This window comes from Salmo salar, chromosome 23, assembly GCF_965601325.2.
Source record: "Salmo salar chromosome 23, fSalSal1, whole genome shotgun sequence".
NCBI lineage: Eukaryota > Metazoa > Chordata > Actinopteri > Salmoniformes > Salmonidae > Salmo > Salmo salar.
The window spans coordinates 2,746,099-2,770,003 of NC_138313.1; the positions used below are offsets into that span (position 1 = coordinate 2,746,099).

The window sequence follows — 23,905 nt, forward strand, 5'->3', positions numbered from 1 at the left end:
CCCCCAACCCACACACATACTTACTCCCCTTCCTGAAATAATAGTTGATGAAGGTTGAGGTGGTGTAGTGGCCAGGATAACATTTTATATTTACCAAGGATCAATCTTACTAAAAGCGGTTGTTGTGGCTTTAAGTTTAATTTGTGATCACATCACATCAGAGGGGTTCTATGACTGAGTTGTTTGCCTGAACAACTGTTTTTGATCTCTGCTGTTTTCTCTGCTATACGTTTGCAACAGATGCAACTTCAGCAAAAACAGACCAGTAGAATAGAAGACCTGTGCGTCATCACAACACCGCTCTTTACTGCAGGTCACATTGAACTGTGCTCTGATCATAAAGATGGGGAAAGGGCACAACCTAGTGGCCATAATCAGCAACACGTATGTTTTTTTTATTTAACCAGGCAAGTCAATTAAGAACAAATTCTTATTTACAATCACAGCCTACACCGGCCAAACTCGGACAATGCTGGGCCAATTGTGCACCACCCTATGGGACTCCCAATCATAGCCGGTTGTGATACAGCCTGGATTCAAATCAGGGTGTTTGTAGTGACGCCTCTAGCACTGAGATGCAGTGCCTTAGACCGCTGCGCCACTCGGGAACCCCATATCAAATCAAGTAAACAAAGCCTTTTCTATGGGACAAATCCCAACTTCCACTGAAGTTGAATATTCACTTAGTCATGATGTCAATGGGAGACTAAGTGACTATTTGTCTCAGTGGAAGTTCAGATTTGCACCTATGAATTGATTGCTATTGATTTAAGCAGTTCCATAAATAAAGTGCATTTGAAGACCGCAAATTGTTAAGCAAAAAGTATTAATATTCTGCCACGTTCAACAACTTCATTCTAGAACATGCACTCTGCACATCTAAAACTTTATTTAACAAAAAAACATTAAGACAAAACAGCATACAAAATACCAAGGGTAAAACTTATGACCATGCACACAACCACTCCTATCTTCCCTGAGTTATGTTGACAGAGCACACAATCACAGATACATACAATGTCAAAGGCCTTTTCAGTAGTACAAAAATATTTTTAACTTTTACATTATCACCTAGAAAATCTTTTTATGGAAAACTCTTCTATTTTTAAACTGCAGTGGTTAGACAGAATGCCGCTCCTCCATTCTTCTTACCTCTCACTCTAATTTTCTTTCTTTCCATTCCCTTCTCCCCTCTCCATTTCTTTTTCACTTTCCCCCTCTCTGTTTTCCCCTCCTGTCTTTTCTCAGTTCGATTTTGAAAGTGAAGGAAGAGCCATCCTCTCTTGCCCCTCCTCCACTCCCTCATCAATGTACAGCAGAGGCTCCTTCTCCTCCCATTTCTCTGCCTCCTTGCTCCCAGCCACTCCTACTCCCCCATCAGGCCCACCCCTCTCTCCCTCAGTCTCGTTGGCTATGAATGTGCTCAGCACCACATCCGTTCCAGCCCCCTCTCTCTTGTTGTCCTCTGGGCTCCCTCCCTCCTCCCCACCCTCATCCTCCTCCCCATCCCCACGCCCTAGCTTCACTGGCCCTGCCCAGGCGTCTTCCTCCGCCCCTTTCTTCCGCTTGGAACTCTTCCCGTTCCGGAAGCTGGACACAAAGTACTCGGTGTGGCTCTGCCTCTTTCGTCTGATGACCAGACAAACACAGTAGAACCCGCCCGCGAATATAACCACGATCAGGAGAGCAACGATGATGACCCATAACAAGCTGGGCTGACCTGTCTTCACCCTGACCCCAGCCACCGTAGAGTCTGGATCTGTGGAGGTGTGGGTGGTAGCGGGGGTCGTGGCATGGCCGGGAGGGGGATTGACCAATGGGGAGGTGGGTGCAGTGGTAAGTCCCTCTGTGTGGTAGGCAGTAATCTCTGAGGCAGGTGTAGGTTCAGGTGTGTAAGTGGAGTCCTCCGTCAGATGAGGGGTGGTTTGGAGGGGCCAGACTGGGATAACAAATGTCAGGTGGTCCTGGGAAGGGGTTGGGAGATAAGAGGCGGTCATAAGGACGTCTTGGGAGAGGGTGGGTTTAGGACCAGGTGGATTGGTCGTATCTATAGGCCCTTCAGTGGTCACAGGGGAAGGTGTCATCGTTTCAACCTCTGAAGTAGTAGTTGGTGCATCAGAGGTGGACTCCTGAACGATGGTGATCTCAGGGTTTGTTATTACCATAGTGATGGCATCAGTGGTACGTACTAAAACAGAAGTTACTTTCGGAATAGCAGTTACCGGGGTGATGATTTCAGGGGCAGGCTGTGCCCTAGTGATGACCACAGGAGCAGGCGTTGTCTCTATGGTGGCCTCCGGTGTAGAGGCTGCCATCGTGACTTCCTCATTAATAGGTGCTGCCATGGTGACATTCTCAGGTACAGTGACGGTGACATTATCTTGGGCAGGGAGACTGGGCAGAGAGAGGGAGAGGAGCAGAGCCCCAAGCATCAGCTGTATCCGCTCCATACTGGGCAAGAAGTGAGAGGGGTCACAGAGGTCAACCGTCCCTGAAGGGTTTTGCTGATCTCTCAGATTACGTTTGTCTTCCTCTTTCTGAGGTGCATCAGCGACAGCGTTGTGGCTTGAAAGGTATTGGAGGTTTGTTTTACAAGTCTAGAGCAGAAAAATGTACATTCTAGAAAAGAAAAGCGGTATCCGTCATCAGGTACCGGGGTTCTTGGTTTGACAACGATTGTGTGTCAGGCTTTGATCTTCACTGCTCTCGGAATTTCCCTTTCTTTCAGGCCATGCCTTAGATTATTAACAAAGGTTTGACTGAGTGTTAGGCATATGAAGTGCACTTACATAGTCAAACTTGTGTTCTCTTGCTGTCTCTCCTGGTTGCTGGGCTTGTTGTTCACTAGGGTGTATTTAGGTGCAAATAGACCGGAAAGACACAACCCTTCTCTTCCTCTCGCGCACTTCAGCTTTCCTCCTACTCCCCTGCACTTCACTTTACTTTTCTGTATCAGCTGTCTATTTCAAGTGTAGCGTGAGAGATTGCAGCAACGGTGAACCAAAAAAAGCACGAGACCTATAGAGAAAAGGACAGATTGAAGGGTAAAGGAAGATATGGAAGAAGGAATGTAGAGGTTATTTTATGCGTACATTGCCACATGTACTGTATAATATGTTTACCTCCTCACAGCATCCACTGTCTGAACCGCTGTAGATGTAAAATGCTTGCTTAGTACACACCTAAAAAATGAAGGAAGTTACCCAACACTACTTTTTGTTGTTTATTCTTGTCTACGATGTCACCATCCATTTGACTGTTACATATAATAGAAATGGGGGGAAAAAATCTAAATGAGTGTCTAAAAGCAAGTTGGCCTGTCTTAAAAAGACAGTGATAAAAGATGAAGACTTAAAGACCAATTGATAAAAATAACGTATTTAAAGAAAATGGCCCCTAAAAATGTATTTAAAAAGAATTATGAAGAGATACATTAGGAGGACCATCTTACTACAAGAGCGTGTCAGTAAATTTAACACAAGCCTAAGAAAGTTCACCTGATTGTATTTTCGAAACATCTCTCTCCCTCCTTTTTCTTGCCTCTTCACACAGTTAATCAGATCAGTGTCTGTTTAGATCAGACATATATCAATGTGTGCCATTTGATAAAAAACTAAAATCGTACTTACCCACATGTTGCTTGGAGAAAACGATTGGATTGAAATTATGAATCCACCTTAAAGGCACATGCTTTAACTCCTGTACTGTGTGAATGACATCTCGTGCACTAGTACATGTCCAAAACACCTTTCTCGCTCGCTCGCTCCCTCCCTCCCTCCCTCCTGTTCACTCCCTTCTTTCTCTCCCCTCCCTTTCTCTCTCTAGTTGGTTCTCTCTATCTCTTCCCCTCAGAGTATCAAATTCTTCGTAAAACAGTTTTGTTAACTGCGAAAGTGGTGGGGTTAGAGAGGTGCCAAATAACTTAAGAGTAGCTTCATTTTGTTTATTGCGTCATGTGCTTATTTTCTTGATGAAAAAGGAGAAGTTGGTCCTACAAAGAGAAGAAGCTGTGTGTGTGTGTTGAAATGTTTGAGCCAGAGTGTGTTTGCACACGTACACACAGGCCTACTTGGATGTGTGTTTGTTTGACGGTGTGTGTGCGTGTGTGTGGGGAGCAGGCAGTCAAAGGGCATAGGTTGTCAAAACATGAGAATTCAAAGTAGAGAGAGTATGATGAAAATTCTGTTTTATAATGTAATAAAAAAAAAAAAATCTCATGTCTTGGGACATTATATGTCAAACTTCAGCTGGTTAGGTGTTAAATTCTACAAGGGTATATTTTCTACTGTATTTACAGTTATACATTATTGATCAAATGGCCGATCCACTATCAATTGTGAGGTAGACCTATAGTCAATTCCTGATAGGTCACCATGTTCACAGGCACACCGATATTCCGTTACTATTTGGGATATTCTAGTATTCCGTTTTTTAGTTGCCGCATATTAGCATCATATCCCGTTTACAATAACCCGAATAAGCTTGTGTCCCGGTTATGAGAAACCCAGTTAAAATGCCTGGGATATGCTGATTGTAGACGGGATACTGTGTCATACAAATATATTATTCCGTTTACTGTTGTTTTACATTGTTTGTACAAGCTCAGTTTTGCATAGTATCATGGGTAAATTTAGGAATATTCTGTTTATACAGGGATACTCGTAAGCGGGATATCAAAGATGTATTTTAACAGCTTATCTCGAATAAGACCTTAACTAGGTTATGAGCTATTATCTGGAATGCTGTGCGCGTGTAAACATGGTCAGTCAGGTAAATGAAACTAAGTTGTTTACGCCCAGTGCAGTCCTTTTTATTTGACTAGCTCCTAATAACAGTGCATGTACAGTATTAGGAGTCAACCGTATTTGTGTCAGTGTGTTTGTAGAAATGGCACCTATCTCCTCGTTGCTGTCTGACACACGATGATGATGTGTCTCTAACAAGGTCTGAATTGTCTTAAAATGGGAACTCTCTTATCAAGTGTTATTTCCAGTTAGACATTGTTCTGATCTCTCTCTCTATTCCTCTCTCTCTGTCCTCTTCTTTCTCTCTGATCAGACCCAGCCTTAATCTATCTTTCCGTAGACTTATGTAGATCACATACTTATACTTTTGTTACAGCCAATAAACATACAGATTATCAATTCATTTTGGAAATGTTTAAACTTGGTCAGGATTACAGTGTTCAAATCTGCCATGGAATTGGTAAAATAATGATGAACATTTCTCTCCAAAGTAATTCCAGGTAAATTGTAGTACTGTAGTACAAAAAACAGAATCATACGCAGGTCTCCAACAGCGTTTGGTCTGTAGTTTCTTCTGGTATCGCTCTTCCATTTGCATACCAGAAATCAGTGATGTCCTCCAGTGTCACTTTGGGTTGAGTCCACAGGTTGTCACACTCTATCCCTTTCTGCCTCCCCTGCTCCCTCCTCCCCCTCTCCTTCACCCTCTCTCTCTCTCTCTCCCTCCGTTTATGGTCGGGTCCCATGGTGGAGCCGTTGGTGTACCAGAATTCAACCCTTTCCTCCACCGACGACATCTGGTCGACCCACAGGTTCTCCAGATCCACCCCTGACACATTCTCTCCTCCTCTCCTCACTCTCCTTCCCCTCTCTCTCTGGACTGACAAACGCACCCACAGGAAGACAGTGAGACCGAGGAAGACCGAAGCAGTCAATCCCAGAGCCCACAGAACAATGAAACAGACCAGTCTAGAAGAGCCAGGAAGCAACGACAGGGACCTTTCATCTGCCTCTCCGCACTCAGGACGATCATGCACAGTGTTTTCAGTTGTGTTGTTCAGCCTGTTGTCATAACCTGAGATTGTGTGGTTGTGTCTGAATGAATGAGTTTTCTCCTTCAAAAGTACTGTTGTGTTACGATTATTAGAGGTTGTGGTATTACTGTGTGAAAGTGTGTTTGTGTCGTTGTCTGTGTCATTATCTGTAAACGTGTTTGCATTGATATATGGAGTTGTCCTATTGTCAGCATGGGGGATTGAAATGGTGGCGTGGTCCTGGTTGTCCATAGACTGGCTTGTGTCGTCAGGTTGTGTTTTGTAGCCGGTAGCCCAGTAAGTCACAGTCATGTGCTCATACAAACCAGGACGTGTGACTGTGTACGTAGGTGAAACCGTTGTTGTTGTTGTTGTGACGCTGTTGGCCTTACTTTGTTTACCTCTGTTCAAACCTGTCACTCTACTAGTTGGGGTGATTGTGAAGAAGTCTCTCTGTGTTGTGTAGTAATCTCCTGATGCAATCTCTAGTCCTTGTGTAGCAGGGTGCTGGTCTGCTGCTTGTGACCTGTCTAAGTGTGGCTTCGCTAGCCTGGAGTCATTAATGGTGTCAGCAGCCCATGTCTCTATGGAATTTGGTGTGCTCAGTTCTCTGGCTGTTTCAGTGGTGCTGCTGTCATGATACTCAGTCCCTTCCTCCCCGGGGAGAGAGGTGGTGCTGGGGTGGTCAGTTGTGGGTGAGGCTGTGTGTCTGCTGAAGGGAAGAGTCTCATGGTGATTGTGGCTCTCTGTTTCCCTCCTCAAGTCTCCTGCAGTTATGTGCCTGTTGCTCTTCTGTACAGCTGTGGTGGCGTAAGTGGCAGTTCCTGTTCTGAGAATGCCTCTTCCTTGAGTCGTTCTGCCTGAGTTGTTGACAGCTGCTAAGCTAGCGCTTTTCTTCACTTGTGTGTTGAACATGCCACTAGTCCTACCAGGGTGGTTTTCAGTTGTGGAGAGTGGAATTATCAGGGGGTCTGATGTTGTAGTGCTGATACTAAGGTCTAGAGCTGTTGTTGTTGTTTCTGTGGCGCTTGGTGAAGCCGCAGTGGTAGAATGGAAGACAAGAGTGGCGAGGAGGTGAGGAAGGCACATGGCGAGGGAAATCAGAGTCAATCTCATCATGTCTGTGTGTGAGAAAGAGAGGGGCAGAGAAAGATAGGAATAGTGGGATAGAGAGAAGAGTAAAGGAGAGAGGGAGAGAAGAGAATGAGAAATAAAGAGAGAGAGAGAAAACGAGAGAGAGACGGAGGCATCCAGTGAATCAGATGACTTTGTTTTGCTAGTAATATTGTGGCACACTTTTGAACACTCTGCCATTGCTTCCCATTGTCACTCAGTCTCATACTCAGTAAGTTGTCAGTTCTCAATGAAAAAGTTGTACGTCTAGTGATTTCACGCAATTAGAGACCAACTCTGCTCAACATGGATAATAAAATATATATGCAAATAAACAGAAAAGTACACATACCTAATTGTCCAGCTTTCTCATCTCACTGCCTCTTCCCCTTTACTCGTAATTTCCTCTTCTGCAGCAACACTCATTATCGCACCCTGCCCTATGGCCCCATGGGATACCTCGAACCAGAAGCCACCCATTCGAAGTTGACAAGAGGAAACGGTCCGTTTTGATTACCACGCCAACAGAGCCATAAGGTGCAGGTTGGAGGGTGAGGCAGGATGTGGTATGATGATGTGGTATGACATGGCCCTGCCTCCATCCTCCATTGCTCAGTCCCCTCAGACGGCAGTTTGGAAAAAAAACATGATCTACACCCCGCTTCCTGTTGACTCAATTCATTTCACATGTTACAGATTCAAAGTGATAAGCGGAAGTTTGGTGAGAAAAGTCACAGATAGCATTCAAGTCTGTAATTAGCGTTTTTGCCATTGAGGTCAACAGTGATGTCAAACACTTTACTCATAATGTAATTATTCATAATGCCTGCTTGGCAAAAAAGTATCCAGTGCAGATTAGGGGAATTCTGTTAAATTATGTAAAATAATTTTACATGAATTTATGAACATACGTGTACAGGATGTGTAAATTACATTGTTTGAAGAAACAGTAAAAAAAAATTGTTCCCTCTAAAGCTCTGTCGATCATTTACTTTTTCTCTACTCCCTTTCATATTTTTCTTCTTTTCAACTCTCCTACTCTCCCTCTATTTTTTGTACCTCCCTGTATCCGCTGTGTCCGTATTTAATTAGGGATTAGCTGAGATTACCAACCTGAGATTGACCTCATCTGTTTGCGTCACTGACACTGAGGGTGTGCGAGGTATGGATTGGGTGCGAGGTATGGCATTGGGTGAAGAAAGGACAACCGTATTAACCCATCAAGCCACACAGACAGTCAAGAAAGAAAGCCATACAGACCAGTGTAATCTGGAATAAAGAGGGATTGACAAACAGTTGTCAGTGAGAGCATGCCAAATCAATCAAATGTATTTATAAAACCCTTCTTACATCAGCTGATGTCACAAAGTGCTGTACAGAAACCCAGCCTAAAACCCCAAAAAGCAAGCAATGCAGGTGTAGAAGCACATGGAGCACGTGGAGCAAATGGAGAATGAGGGAGAAGAAACCACGCCAGAGAGTAGAGAAGAAGAAGAGGAGGATGAAACGTTAGCTGAGAGACAAGAGGAGAAAGACATGAAGTGGAGGACAGAACAATGGGGCATGAAAGAGTGGAACTGGTTCATCTCAGGAGGAGAGAAGGCGGTAGAGCATGAGGAGGTGGTTGAATTTAGGCTTGGGGACATTTGACCCCTCAGAATGTCCTGAGACTGTCCAGATACACCCAGGGTGAGTCTCTCTGGGTAGCAGCTGCCCTTAGGCACAGAACTAAGATCAGTCTATGCTCCCCAACTCCTAATATTAAGTGGAAGAGAAGTCAAGACTGACTTTAGATCATGGTCACCTTAGTCTCGAAGTGACTTAATCCTATCCCTGTTTGGTGTGTGTGTGTGTGTGTGTGTGTGTGTGTGTGTGTGTGTGTGTGTGTGTGTCTGTGTGTGTGTGTGTGTGTGTGTGTGTGTGTGTGTGTGTGTGTGTGTGTGACACTGACTACAGGCCCCGCAATGAAATAGTCACTTATGTTAATGCTCTTACAGAAAAAACATGAATTTCAGGTGATCACGAGTTGAACATGTTTAACGTGATCTTATGGGAAGTTAATATGATAACGTGACAATATGTAAAAGAAACGTGATAACATAAAACTACACGTGAAAACATTTGAGCACATGAAAACATGATCTCTCGTGAAATAAATGTGACATGGGGATACAAAATTTCCACGTGATACCATGAAACTACGCGTGACATTTGAATGTTTTTCACGTGAAAATAGAATTTTCACTTTCACATATGAACGTTTTTCATATGTGAAAATACAATTCCAAATGTAAGAGTTCAATTTTCACATGTGAAAGTTCTCTTTTAGTTAGTCACTCGGTATAACATCCTATGGGGAGTCAACGACCAATCCTATTCACCTGAAGCAAACTGAAATCACGCCCAACAGGCCAATGGATGCCGAGCCCGACCTCTGAAGCCCCGCCTTCCTGACTATAATACCGGGGCTCGCATCCATTTAATTAATTCCTTACTCTTCAGCTCGTCTGAAGGAAAAATGTGTCACGCAATTTACAAAATTTTCAAGCACATGATAGCTATGCGATTCAGCTCCAACTTAGGTGTCTGTTAGTGGGGAGAGGGTACTCGTCCCCCTAGATCCCTCAAACTCAACTCTGGACCTCGAAGCCAGTTCCACTGCATTTTTTCATTGTTCCCTTCTAATCAGGGACTGATTTAGACCTGGGACACCAGGTGGGTGCAATTAATTATCAGGCAGAACAGAAAACCAGCAGGCTCCGGACCTCGTAGGGTAAGAGTTAAATACCCCTGCCCTAGATGTTGCGAGTTTTGGGTCTTGGTATCGGTTTTTGTGTTTGCTAAAAGCTAACTACTTTCCACTCTGCTTGTATAGCTAATGCTTCCTTGATTGGGTAGGATTTGTGTTTACTATAAACTCACTACTTTCTGCTCTGCTTGTGTAGCCAGTGCTTCCTTGCTTGAGTAAGATGGCCAGTGGTAAGAGTACGTTTGAAACGCCGACCGTGCCCTAGGGCATGTGTTTTCACAATGAAAATTAAAGATTGGCTCTTGAGGGTTTTCAGAGTGTAAATTGGATGACATCCTCCCAGGGCAACCTGAAGCCCCGAACAGCAGACCATACCCCCTCATCACCGATGGTGAAACTGCGCATGCCCGCCACTGTATGGAGCACGCTGCCAGTCTCCCATACATTATCTCCTGAATGGGAAGAGCACCAGTCTGAGGACTGGAATATATATTATTTGTTATGCTCATTTTCATATCCATCACTCTTGACAACCGTGTGTCTGAACGTGGGGAAGGAACTGTGCATTCTGATACCCGGCCTACACCGGGTTTGGGTACCTCAGCAACCAGTAAGCGACCCACATGGGAGCATTGTTGGCACAGTAAATGCTTGGGGAGGAGGGCCCCGAGCTAAACAACCTTGTTGGCAAAACTGGCTCCTCCAATTACATCCGCCTGTCCCTCTCAGGAATCCTGAGAACCGGCGTTGTTTACCACAGTTTCCCTGTAGGTTTGAGCCTCGGGCTGCCGTGGTTGATCGACTCTGGTCAGTGCTATGCACTGTGGGTGTGTGTTTTACCAAGTCATGACAGGTGTTCTGTTGTCTTGGATTTGGGGTTCCTTGTACGAGTTCTGACATTTTAGGCTCGCAAGGTAAGTATTGTTCTTGGAACCGCATAGCCAAGTTGCAGACGGTTCTAGTTCCCTAAATGGGGCTCTGACAGTTCAGGCTTCTCTGGTAAGTATTAGGGAAAAAGGTGGCTTCTGTAACCCCTTTTTGGAGCAAGTGGAACCTGTGTGTGCTTGGGCTGCCATGGGCCTTCTAGATTGGTGCCCTCTGAGCTGGCTTGGGGCATGACTGTATGTCCCCATAGTATGTTATACCGAGTGTTTTTGTATTTCTTTGTTTTGGCCTGGTATGGCTCTCAATCAGGGACAGCTGTACATTGTTGTCGCTGATTGGGAGCCATACTTAGGTAGCCTGTTTTTCCTTTGGGGTTTGTGGGTAGTTATTTTCCTGTTTAGTTCTTGATAACCTGACAGAACTGTTGCTAGTCGTTTTTGTTCATTTTTTTCTATTAAAAGTCAAGATGAATACATTCTCCACTGCACCTTGGTCCCATCCTTTCAACGGCTGTTACACACGTCACCAAATAATTGATTAAAACACAATGTGTTGCAATGAAGGTCTACAGTAGTCTCAGCAGCACTCTGTAGGGTAGCACCATGGTGTAGCCGGAGGACAGCTAGCTTCCGTCCTCCTCTGGTTGGATAGCCCATGGATATCACCAGTTGGGTGGCGAGAGAATGCTCCTCAAACAATGGTTGATGCGTGGAGTGAAATACTGTAAGTAAGCACATGCTCCTCTATAAAACTGAAGTATCCTACAAAACGGACCGGCGGGAAAGTGCGTGGCCTTTGTATCATTCACAACTAAAGTTGCAGAATAACTCTAAATCTAGCTTAAAGGACCTGTTTCATATCACTTTTACGCTAAACATAGCCACTTCATATGCGCACTCGCTCTGTAATGGGAAAAATATCCTTTCTATTTTATTCAGTTAAGTTCAATTATATTCTTCTTACAATAAAATCATATAATATTAAAAAAAATGGCACAGGATTTATAAGCATATTTTGTCAGCTAAATTAACAAGCCTACTGCCTATGGCATGGAGCATAGCTAGATAACTAACAAACAGTAGGCCAACTCATATTCTGTTCTTCTGAAATACATTTTCTTCATATCATAATGGTTTTTTAGACCTGACAAAAATAAATAATAGATTTATTGTGATGGTGTATATTACATTTTTTATTTTATGTATTTATTTATTTCACCTTTATTTAACCAGGTAGGCAAGTTGAGAACAAGTTCTCATTTACAATTGCGACCTGGCCAAGATAAAGCAAAGCAGTTCGACAATTAATTTATTAGACTTTTTTAAATGTAGATGTTCTAAAGGTGCGCATCAGTGGCTTGTATGGGTGGAGGCCTGGAGATGCTAAACGTGTTTGTTCATTAACGGTCAATTACTGTGAGACCGGCAGGCTTTTGCATGACAATAACCGGCTGACAAAATGTCATGACAGCCACAGCCCTAATTATGACAACTTGCAGCATGAACTGTTGCAGCATGAACTGACATGTTGTCCACCCAATCAAAGGATCAGAGAATGAATCTAGGACTGAAAGCATAAGCTACAGCTAGCAAATGTCATTTTTTAAACTTTCACTTACTTAGCTAGCAAATGCAGCTAGCTAGTTAAGCCTATTCAAACACCCGGCTCAAACATAGGGATGCTATGTTAGCTAGCTGGCTATGACTATCCAACACTGGAACTCTTCCAAGTCAAGGTAAGCTTTTGGTTTTACAAATGTATTGCCACGGGGCCTGCTATACTGCTTACTACACTGTACTGAATGATTGTAGCGGGTTAGTGCTATTAGCTTTGTTGACTATGACATTACTTTAGCTAATATGGTGACAACGATGTAGGTTGTGTGTAGCGGTTATGATATGAAGGTTTGGCTTGGAAAGGATTTTTTTGCCTGGTTACAGACAGCTGATGTGTTGTGCATTTGAAGTCCACAAGCGAAGGAAAAAAGTGAGAGGAGGAGAGCACGTAGATGTGAGAAGGAATACAACGAGCTGTTTGTATGTGGCTATGAAAGTGAACTGTTTGCGTGTGTTCAGGGGTGTATGCATTCCGCCAATTCTGTTGAAAACCGTTTCTTAAATGGAAGGAAACTAAATAAAATGAGGATAAACATACCTGAATGTGTCCAATAGAAACTCTTGTTTGCAACTGTTGGACTAATGATTACACCCTAGATCAGCTAGATGCACGCAAGAGTGTGCAAGGCGGTGTTGAATGTGTCACTCTCTGTGACCTCAAATCTTTCTCTTGTCCTGTGTGCACCTACGTTGTAAACTTTAATTTATAGGCTAGGTTGTAGAAACCTCATGGAATAGGGACAATTCTAGTATCATGTATTAGACTAAACCTATCGATGTTACTTTGAACTAGGTGAATGGAATATGAATGACAGTCATCCAAAATGCTGTAATAGAAAAAAATGAAAAAAACAATCGTCCTCCCTCATCTTAAACGGCACCGACCAACACTGCTAGGGCTGTGGTGGTCATTAAATTTTGTCAGCAGGTGATTAGCCTTTTCTATACTACAGGCTAAATCCTACTAGGATGGCGGCCGTGAGGCTTGCCATGGTACACGCTCTGATTCTGTCTCTCACTTTTGTCGGTGTTATTCGTGCGGAGGTCTACATGTTTACATAAATATAGTCATTTGGAACTTCAAAATATCAGGGAGAAATCGTATGGAGTTTTTGATCCACAACATCTTTCTTTACCTGTGGAATTACTGATTAACAACCTATTTGGACAGTCACCGCCTACAGGTGGTAATACAGCCGGACATGGAAGGCGAGCCGGCATACTCTCCAGGTTCAGGAGACGGCCCTACTGGCCCCCTCTGCCTGCCTTGCTACTATCGGACATCCGATCACTCAGGAAAAAATGAATGAACTCTTGCTTTTGATCTGAACTAAGAGAGATTATGGGGAACGCTCCGCCATCTGCCTGACTGAGACATGGCTGGACCAATCTGATCCATACTCGGCCGTATACCCCCAGATTTTACCTCCACACGTCAGTGAAGTTGTCTCTAAAATCAAAAGGCGGTGATATCTGCTTCATGATTAACTAGCGCTGGTGTACTACATCAATCAAGAGGTGGCTTCCATCTCCGGCTTCCAAGCATAGCCTACAAGCCACTGATGCGGACCTTTGGAACATCTACATTTTAAAAAGTCCAATAAATCAATTTAATATAGCCTACACATCACAATAATTCCCATGGCATTATTTTATATGATTTTATACTAAGAACAATACAATTGAACATAGCTGAATAAAATAGATTATTTTTATCCAAACCATTTTTGAGGGAGTGCGCAGTATTCTGTGTTGAGTTTTAACAAATTAACAGGTCCTCCTATATGCTTAATTTAGAGTTATTTATGCAACTTTAGTTGTGATACAAAACAGTTGCATGAAAGGGAAGCGCTCTGCGCTGTTTCTTGCGCAGGCTGCACACTTTTATGGACTCCCGTGTGGCGCAGCGGTCTAAGGCATTACATCTCAGTGCAAGAGGCGTCACTATAGTACCGGTTTGAATCCAGGCTGTATCACATCCGGCCGTGATTGGGAGTTGGCCGTAGTAGGCCGTCGTTGTAAATAACAATTTGTTCTTAAAACCTCTTGGGGCTAGGTGGGACGCTAGCGTGCCACCCGTGGTGCACTCCATCAACAGCAGGTGCATTTCAAGAGCGGCAAATTTGAATCCAAATAAATGTCAAAATTCAAATTTTTCAAAAATACAACTATGTTACACCATTTGAAAGATAAACATCTCCTTAATCTAACCACGTTTTACGATTTCAAAAAGGTTTTACGGCGAAAGCATAAATTTAGAGTATGTTAGGACAGTACATTTACAAGAGTTGTGTGTAATGTTTTGTCAAGTCAAAGACAGGGTCACCAAAACCATAAAACCAGCTAAAATGATGCACTAACCTTTTACAATCTCCATCAGATGACACTCCTAGGACATTATGTTAGACAATGCATGCATTTTTAGTTCTATCAAGTTGATATTTATATCCAAAAACAGCGTTTTACTATGGCATTGATGTTGAGGAAATCGTTTCCCTCCAATAACCGGCAGTCAAGTCAGCGTCACAAATTAAATAATTAAAATTAGAAAACATTGGTAAAATATTATATTGTCATTTAAAGAATTATAGATTTACATCTTTTGAACGCAATCAACTTGCCAGATTTAAAAATAACCTTACTGGGAAATCACACTTTGCAATAATCTGAGCACTGCGCCCGGAAAAATACGCGTTGCGATACAGACTAGACGTCATGTTGGGGAGATCTAAAATCGAAAATACTATGTAAATAATCCATTACCTTTGATTCTCTTCATCAGATGTCACTTCCAGGTATCACAGGTCCATAACGAATGTAGTTTTGTTCAAAAAAGCTCATCATTTATGTCCAAAAATCTCCGTCTCGTTAGCACATGATGTAAGCCAGCCGGACTTCTCGTCATGAACGAGGGGAAAAAATATATTTCCGTTCGTTCAAACATGTCAAACGTTGTATAGCATAAATCATTAGGGCCTTTTTTAACCAGAACATGAATAATATTCAAGGTGGACGAATGCATACTCTTTTATAACGTATTGGAACGAGGGTACCCAACATGAACTAGCGCGCCAGGTGTCTAATGGGACATCAACGTTCCATGGCTCTTGTTCGGTCAGATCTCCCTCCAGAAGACTCAAAACACTTTGTAAAGGCTGGTGACATCTAGTGGAAGCAATAGGAAGTGCCAAAATATTCCTAAACCCCTGTGTTTTTCAATGGGATAGGTTTAAAGTCAATACAACACATCAGGTATCCACTTCCTGTCAGAAAATGTCTCAGGGTTTTGCCTGCCAAATGAGTTCTGTTATACTCACAGACACCATTCAAACAGTTTTGGAAACTTTAGAGTGTTTTCTATCCATATATAATAAGTATATGCATATTCTAGTTACTGGGTAGGATTAGTAACCAGATTAAATCGGGTACATTTTTTTTATCCAGACGTGCAAATGCTGCCCCCTAGACCCAACAGGTTAATGACTTGCCTAGTTAAATTAAAATATACATGTATTTTTTAGTAATCTCTCATTCACAATTTGACAAGCACTTGATAATATTCTCAAGCAGTATTCTCAATCTGGTCTTTACATATAGCCTACTAATATATGTGTGGAATTATTTTAAATTTAGAATGGCACACAAAAAAATGGTATTCAAAGCCTGCACTCGAATAGCAAATGGAAGTTAGGTGCAGTTACTTTTGTGCTTAATTTTATATGATTTTTTTTTAAAGAATTGAGCAATAAATATAGCAGCACAAGAAAGCTAGGATCCGCTTTTAAACAGTGGCCATTCAAAACTCTGTTTTCACACACTATTGCGAAATGACTGGGCTTACAGTATAAGAACACATGTTTCACTAGGCTCTGTAGGCTTGTCTTAACATATACTAAATAATATGTGTGAAATTTGTTTTGATTTAGAATAGGCAATTATGATGCACCTGTTGGAACAGGAGCAGGGTAAAAAAAATACATCATCCATATGCACTTGAATAGCAAATGGAGGATGCTTTTCCCGCAGATGATTTTCATGCCAGCCAGGTAGGCTACTCCAGTTGTAAAGTGAAGCAATGTGCTTATTAATATATGGAAAGTTGAGAAATAAATACAGTAGGCCTAGCCTATAGAAAGCTGATGGGATCCTTTTTTTAATAGAGGCCATCAAAACTCTGTTTTCTCACGCAATTGCATAACATAGCCTATATAAATGTTCGGGCAACAAGAACACATTTTTCATTCCATGCATCAACCAGCTATGAGGAGCTTGCGCTCATTGCGCAACAGGTGATCCTATTCCACTCAATCTCTGAATGTCAGGGCTCTCGTGAAGTGTTTGATTTGATTTTTCGATTGCATTTGCATTGATGTCAGAGTGATTAGAAGGACAATAGTGCACTGAGTACTGGCCATGAGCTACTGGCCATGAGCATATTTGGTAGGCTACTAATGACCATCAGAGCACAGTTTTGGAGAAGCCTCACATGGAATTTGAGCGCGGTCATGACTCCTGACTGCCGGTGTGGCGGTAATATGGTCACATATAAAGTGTTATGTTTGGGGCAAATTCAATACAACACATTACTGAGTACCACTCTCCATATTTTCATGCATAGTGGTGACTGCATTATGTTATGCGTATGCTTGTAATCGTTAAAATTGGGGAGGTTTTCCGGATGAAAAAGAACTGTAATGGAGCTAAGGGATGGTTCGAATGGGAACCTGGAGGAAAGATGTTCAATTTCAGTTAGGGGCAGGGTTGAGTATTTTTTTTAAAATCTAGTCCAGGGGAGGGTCATGTCATTTGTAATTGATTAAATTCCATTATTTCTCAGTGTTTTAGAATTATTAGGCTATTATTAGGCTATATATCAATGTGTGCATGATGCTGCCCCTCATCTCTGATTCCCAGCTGAGTCTGCAACATCAAGAGTGCCTATAGGCTATTTAGAGTGGTCTCAACCAAATTATCCATAGCCTATAGGCTAAATGCTAGGCTATACGAAGTGTATGCTCAAAGAAGCACAAAGCAAAGTTATATTTCTAAGAAAATGTACTTCCTTCCTAAGTCTTTTGCACTGCTGGGATTATGTAAATAAAACTATGCTGCATTACACTGCTCTTCTCATGCTGACCAAATCCTTTCTTTTGTGCTGCCTAACCAAGGCAGTGCTGTGTAGGCCTACGGGGACAATTCAGGAGGAGAGTCAAAGGCTTCTTCCGAAAATACTTTTTTATTTGTCCAAAATTCAATATTGTGCATGCAGACTAGCCTATGTTCTGTTCAATTTGAGAGGGAGAGCGCGAATATGAGAAGGAGGACCGGAGATCAACTTTGATACTGTAGCTTGCTACTACTATAATTGATTTTAATAAAAAAAACAATATGTTTCTTGCCCATGAGGAAGCTACTTATCAGAGTTATTGACCTCACAATAAACCAGATTAGAGTAATTTATATTGTGGTGCTGAAACTTGAAGCGGCAGCCCCGGCACAATAAACCGGAAATTGACAGCTCATGTTGCTGAACGAAGGTAACTTGAGTAAACAGAATTCATTTCAACTGTCTTCATTTGAATTTGACTTTACTAAAAACAAGAGGGCTTTGCGTTGGAGCCTATTTTCTCCTATTTAAGAAATAAGAGGTAAGTTTACCTGTTTGATGGACGAAATTAGGCTAGGCTGCTATCTATAGATTTGTCAGCCAATTCCTCCACCGACCATGCACTCTTTAAATAGCCTACCTCAATGTCAGTGAAGTTAAAACCAGGACTCGAATTGAGGGGGTATGAGAGGGTATGCATATGCCACAGGCCTACCTTTTGTTAAAAAAAATGTCAAAAAGCATAGAACTACCCCTTGTTAGCTTAAGATTTTGAAGAAATTAAAACGGATCCAATTATATAAAGTGATCTGTAACAGCGCTTTCGCCCAAAGTGGTTTATGCTAGAAACAAGCTGTAAAATATCCGGGAAAGACATGACTCCGAATCTATATGGGGATATCTTTGTTTAATTTCTATGATATTCATTGGCTGAGCAACAACCTTGACTGTGCTTGGAAAGTAATCTAATTCTGTCACTGTCAATTGATTGAGCTATTCACTTTCTGTAAAACAGAAGATGTTCAGACCCAGACAGCTTTTAGGGAAAACTTGTGATCTTTTGTCATTGGGTTAAGCCACGGAACAAGAGTAGCCAGCAGTTGAAGCTTACATTTTCCTGCATTGGTAGGCCTACTCTGTCTAGGGTGGAAAGGTACTTTTGAAAGTACCATCTTTAGATTAATAACGATGTCTCAGGTTAAATTATTTGCAAACAGGGACAGTTTCGTTGCAAACAAGACATACTGATTTGGCATTGGAGATATATGATCACATATATGCATAGGACTATCTCTCTGTTCATTCTTAGCCTGTAATTTCTGCTAAGGTCTCCAGTCACGTAACATTATGCAGAATTGGATGAAATGTTTATAAAAGGCAACTTTTCCTCAGACACGCTAATGCAATGATAGATTCGTGCAATGATTTTATTATTAAGAACATCTTTCCACCTCTATGCTGGTCTGCTAACCCACAACCTTCTGGCCTGCAACCCCATGCACTATCAAAATTCCTGCATTGCAATGTAATGCTTACAGGATGAAGAACAGTTTCTTAAACTGCATATGTCTCTGGTCTGTCCTAGAAGTTAGGGTAAACTAAGGCATGTTCTCCGCTATCCACTTCACAGTGCATTCAGAAAGTATTCAGACCCTTCACTTTTTCCACATTTTGTTTGAATCTATTTTAGAATAAGGCTGTATCCTATCTTTTTTCCCCCCTCATCAAGCTACACACAATACCTCATAATGACAAGGCAAACACAGGTTTTAGAATTTTTTGCAAATGTATAAAAATAAAAAAAATGGAAATATGTTATTTACATAAGTATTCAGACCCTTTACTTAGAACTTTGTTGAAGCACCTTTGGCAGCGATTACAGCCTCGAGTCTTCTTGGGTATGACACTACAAGCTTGGCACATCTGTATTTGGGGAGTTTCTCCCGTTCTTCTCTGCAGATCCTCTCAAGCTCTGTCAGGTTGGATGGGGAGCTTCGCTACACAGCTATTTTCAGGCCTCTCCAGAGATGTTCGATCGGGTGCAAGTCCGGGCTCTGGCTGTGCCATTCAAGGACATTCAGAGACTTGTCCCAAAGCCACTCCTGCGTTGTCTTGGCTGTGGGCTTAGGGTAGTTGTCCTGTTGGAAGGTGAACCTTCGCCCCAGTCTGCAGTCCTGAGCACTCTGGAGCTGGTATTCATCAAGGTTCTCTCTATACTTTGCTCCGTTCATCTTTCCCTCGATCCTGACTACTCTTCCAGTCCCTGCCACTGAAAAACATCCCCACAGCATGCTGCCAACACCATGCTTCACCGTAAGGGTGGTGCCAGGTTTCCTCGAGACGTGACGCTTGGCATTCAGGCCAAAGAGTTCAATCTTGGCTTCGTCAGACCAGAGAATCTTGTTTCTCACAGTCTGAGAGTCCTTTAAACTCCAAGCGGGCTATCATGTCCAATCAATTGAATTTAAACAGGTGGACTCCAAGATGTAGAAAGTTGTAGAAATCTCAAGCATGATCAATTGTAACAGGATGCACCTGAGCTAAATGTAGAGTCTCATAGCAAAGGGTCTGAATACTTGTTTAAATTAAGCATTTCTGTTTTTTATTTTTAATACATTTGCAAACACTTCTCAAAAATGTCATCCATTTTAGATTAAGGCTGTAACGTAACAAAATATGGAAAAATGAAATTGGCCTGAATACTTTCCCAATGCACTGTATTTATGAAACATTTGTTGGATTATACTTTATTAGCTACCATAGCATGAGATCAAAATGTATTTTTTTTTTACTTAACCTTTATTTAACTAGGCAAGTCAGTTAAGAACAAATTATTATTTACAATGATGGCCTACCAAAAGGCAAAAGGCCTCCTGCGGGGATGGGGGGATTCAAAATATATATATATTTTTTTAAATATAGGACAAAACACACATCACGACAAGAGAGACACCACAATACTACATAAAGAGAGACCTAAGACAACAACATAGCATGGCAGCAACACATGACAACACAGCATGGTAGCAAAACAACATGACAACAACATGGTTGCAACACAACATGGCAGCAGCACAATATGGTACCACACAATTTGCATACCGCCCAAACAGATCCACAGATATTGCACTCCACACTGCCCTTTCCCACCTGGACAAAAGGAACACCTACGTGAGAATGCTATTCATTGACTACAGCTCAGCGTTCAACACCATCGTGCCCTCAAAGCTAAGCTAAGGACCCTGGGACTAAACACCTCCCTCTGCAACTGGATCCTGGACTTCCTGACGGGCCGTCCCGAGGTTGTAACGGTAGGTAACAACTCATCTGCCACACTGATCCTCAACACAGGGGCCCCTCAGGGGTGCGTGCTCAGTCCCCTCCTGTACTCCCTGTTCACCCATGACTGCATGGCCAGGCACGACTCCAACACCATCATTAAGTTTCCCGACAACACAACAGTGGTAGACCTGATCACCGATAGAGATGAGACAGAAAAGGTGGTCAGAAAACTGACCGTGTGGTGCCAGGATAACAACCTCTCCCTCAATGTGATCAAGACAAAGGAGATTATTGTGGACTACAGGAAAAGGAGGACCGAGCACACCTCCATTCTCATCGACATGGCTGTAGTGGAGCAGGTTGAGAGCTTCAAGTTCCTTGGTGTCAACTTCACCAACAAACTATCATGGTCCAAACACATCAAGAAAATCGTGAAGAGGGTACGACAAAGCCTATTCCCCCTAAGGAGACTGAAAATATTTGTCATGGGTTCTCAGATCCTCAAATAGTTCTACAACTGCACCATCAAGAGCATCCTGACTGGTTGCATCACTGCCTGGTTTGGCAACTGCTCGGCCTCCGACCGCAAGGCACTACAGAGGGTAGTGCGTACGGCCCAGTACATCACTGGGGCCAAGCTTCCTGCCATCCAGGAACTCTATAGCAGGCGGTGTCAAAAATTGTCCAAGACTCCAGCCACCCTAGTCATAGACTGTTCACTCTGCTACCACACGGCAAGCGGTACCGGAGTGCCAAGTCTAGGTCCAAAAGGCTTCTTAACAGCTTCTATCCCCAAGTCAATAGACTCCTGAACAGCTAATCAAATTGCTACCTATTTACAACAGCACAAAGGGCAAGAAGGGTGAGACAAAAATACATCATGCGAAGTAGCCATAACTGTTAGTAAGAGTGTCCATGAGCCTTTGAATGTTGTTACATGTGGTCTGCCACTGCGAGGACGATCAGATGTCCATCCTGTCTCCCTGTAGCGCTGTGTTAGGCGTATCACAGTACGGACATTGCAATTTATTGCCCTGGCCACATCTGCAATCCTCATGCCTCCTTGCAGCATGCCTAAGGCACGTTCACGCAGCATGAGCAGAGACCCTGCGCATCTTTCTTTTGGTATTTTTCAGTCAGTAGAAAGGCCTCTTTAGTGTCCTAAGTTTTCATAACTGTGACCTTAATTGCCTACCGTCTGTTAGTGTCTTAACGACCGTTAGTGTCTTAACGACCGTTCCACAGGTGCATGTTCATTAATTGTTTATGGTTCATTGAACAAGCATGGGAAACAGTGTTTAAACCCTTTACAATGAAGATCTGTGAAGTTATTTAGATTTTTACTAATTATCTTTGAAAGACAGGGTCCTGAAAAAGGGACATTTCTTTTTTTGCTGAGTTTAGTAGCTAGCTAGAAATTGGGCAAAAAAAGTATTTTTCAAAGATTTCAAAGAAAAGGAAAGTAGATAATGAATGTAGGGTGTTCCAGCAAGAGTGGACATTAAAATATTTCTTTATTGAGGTATAAGGGAAAGCTGTGTGCTTAGTGTGCAAAGAGAGCATCGCTGTCTTGAAGACTACAACTTGTCCCAACACTTCCAGATGAAGCATGCAGAGAAATATGTCTTCTGAGCAGAGGGCAAGTGCATCCTAAGAGTTGCTTTCTCAGTTGCAAAAGCAGCAAGACTTTCTCAAAACTGCATTCAGCAAACGACGGAATTGCGAGAGCTAGCTATGTACTGTCCCACAAAATTGCTAAACATAGCAAGCCATTCGCTGAGGGCGAATTCATTAAAGAATGTTTAATTGACTCTGCAGCAATACTTCGCCCCGACAAGAAAGAGCTGTTTGAAAATGTTTCCCTGTCAAGATGAACAGTGACAAGGCGTGTTGAGGACATCGCAGAGAATATGGAACAACAGTTGAAAGACAAGGTAAAGGATTTCACCTATTTCCCCTTGGCCCTGGATGAGAGCAGTGATGCACGTGACACAGCGCAGTTGTTGATATTCTTACGAGGCATAACCCCAGACTTTGAAATTACAGAGAAGCTTGCTTCAGTGCAGTCAATGAATGGCAACAACTACAGGGAAAGATTTATTGGAGGCGGTTACTAAAGTGTGTGGCAAAGCTGGGACTGAGTTTTTAAAAGTTATCCAGTGTGACCACTGATGGGTGCCCAAACTTGACAGGAAAAAACATTGGCCTTTTGAAAAGGATACAAGATCATGTAACTGAGCTGAACCCAGATCAGAAAATTATTTTCCTGCATTGCATTATTCATCAGGAGGTGCTCTGTAAATGTGTTCTGAAAATGAGCCATGTTGTGGATCCTGTTACTAAAGTGGTAAACTTCATCAGAGCAAAATCTTTAAACCACAGGCAGTTTGTCTTACTGTTGGAAGAGACAGAGTTGGGTCATGCAGATCTCCCTTACCACACAAACGTGAGATGGCTGAGTTAGGGGAAGGTGCTAAAAAGGGTGTGGGACCTGAAGTCGGAGATTGCTGAGCTTTTGCAAATGAAAGGAAAATATGTGGATTTCCCTCAACAGCAAGATAAACCATGGTTGGCTGATTTTGCCTTCATCATGGCCCTCATGAATGAACTGAATTACAAACTACAAGGGAAGGGCCTTTTTGCACATCAGATGTACAGCCTTGACAAAGCCTTCAAGAGAAAATTACTCCTCCTGACCTGCCAAGTAGAAGCCAACAATCTCACCCACCTTCCGACACTACAAGTCTGCTCCCTATCAGATGACCAGCGTGAGAAGTATACATCGCTGGTCATCGGCAGAAGTCGTGACACAGTGATTGGAGAACAATGTCATTGACAAGGCTCTAGTGTACTTTTTTCTCCTTGTAGTTCATGGCATGTTTAATAATGAAAATACTTACCAAAAGGAGAACATGGTGTGGTTTATTTCTGTGCATGTTAAAAAAGTAAAATGGACATGATTTACAGTAGATACAGTGGCAAGAAAAAGTATGTGAAACCTTTAGAATTATCTGGATTTCTGTATAAATTGGTCATAAAATTAGATCTGATCTTCATCTAAGTAACAACAACTGACAAACACAGTCTGCCTAAACTAATAACACACAAATTATTGTATTGTTCTTGTCTATATTGAATACATCATTTAAACATTCATAGTGTAGGTTGGAAAAAGTATTTGAGCCCCTAAGCTAATGACTTCTCCAACAGCTAATTGGAATCAGGAGTCAGCTAACCTGGAGTATAATCATTGAGACGAGATTGGAGATGTTGGTTAGAGCTGCCCTGCCCTATAAAAAAACACTCACAAAATTTGAGTTTACTATTCACAAGAAGCATTGCCTGACGTGAACCATGCCTCGAACAAAAGAGAT

At 42.4% G+C, this 23,905-nt stretch overlaps 1 protein-coding gene and 1 pseudogene across 3 annotated transcripts; one reads left to right on the forward strand and one right to left on the reverse strand.

The window, feature by feature from the left end:
* Positions 1-867: 867 nt before the first annotated feature.
* Positions 868-7,545, reverse strand: LOC106583912 (uncharacterized). 3 transcript variants are annotated; one of them, XR_014382277.1, is made up of 4 exons: positions 7,245-7,545; positions 3,630-6,900; positions 3,123-3,182; positions 868-3,018 (listed from the first exon to the last, which is right to left on the reverse strand). XR_014382277.1 is itself a non-coding variant. In XM_045706487.2 (3 exons), exon 3 carries the CDS (start codon positions 2,448-2,450, stop codon positions 1,245-1,247), a length of 1,206 nt encoding a protein of 401 aa, XP_045562443.1. In that variant the 5' UTR covers positions 2,451-3,018; positions 3,630-6,900; positions 7,245-7,532; the 3' UTR covers positions 868-1,244. The 3 variants fall into 3 exon arrangements, 1 of the variants encoding a protein (XP_045562443.1); XR_014382276.1 differs by lacking the exon at positions 3,123-3,182; XM_045706487.2 differs by lacking the exon at positions 3,123-3,182 and having other exon boundaries at positions 7,245-7,532.
* Positions 7,546-8,320: 775 nt separating this feature from the next.
* LOC145862970 (general transcription factor II-I repeat domain-containing protein 2A-like) lies at positions 8,321-23,367 on the forward strand (annotated as a pseudogene).
* Positions 23,368-23,905: the final 538 nt, after the last annotated feature.

Bases quoted from the DNA above. Each gene is read 5' to 3' on its own strand.
- LOC106583912 (XM_045706487.2), bottom strand. From the start codon at position 2,450: ATGGAGCGGATACAGCTGATGCTTGGGGCTCTGCTCCTCTCCCTCTCT.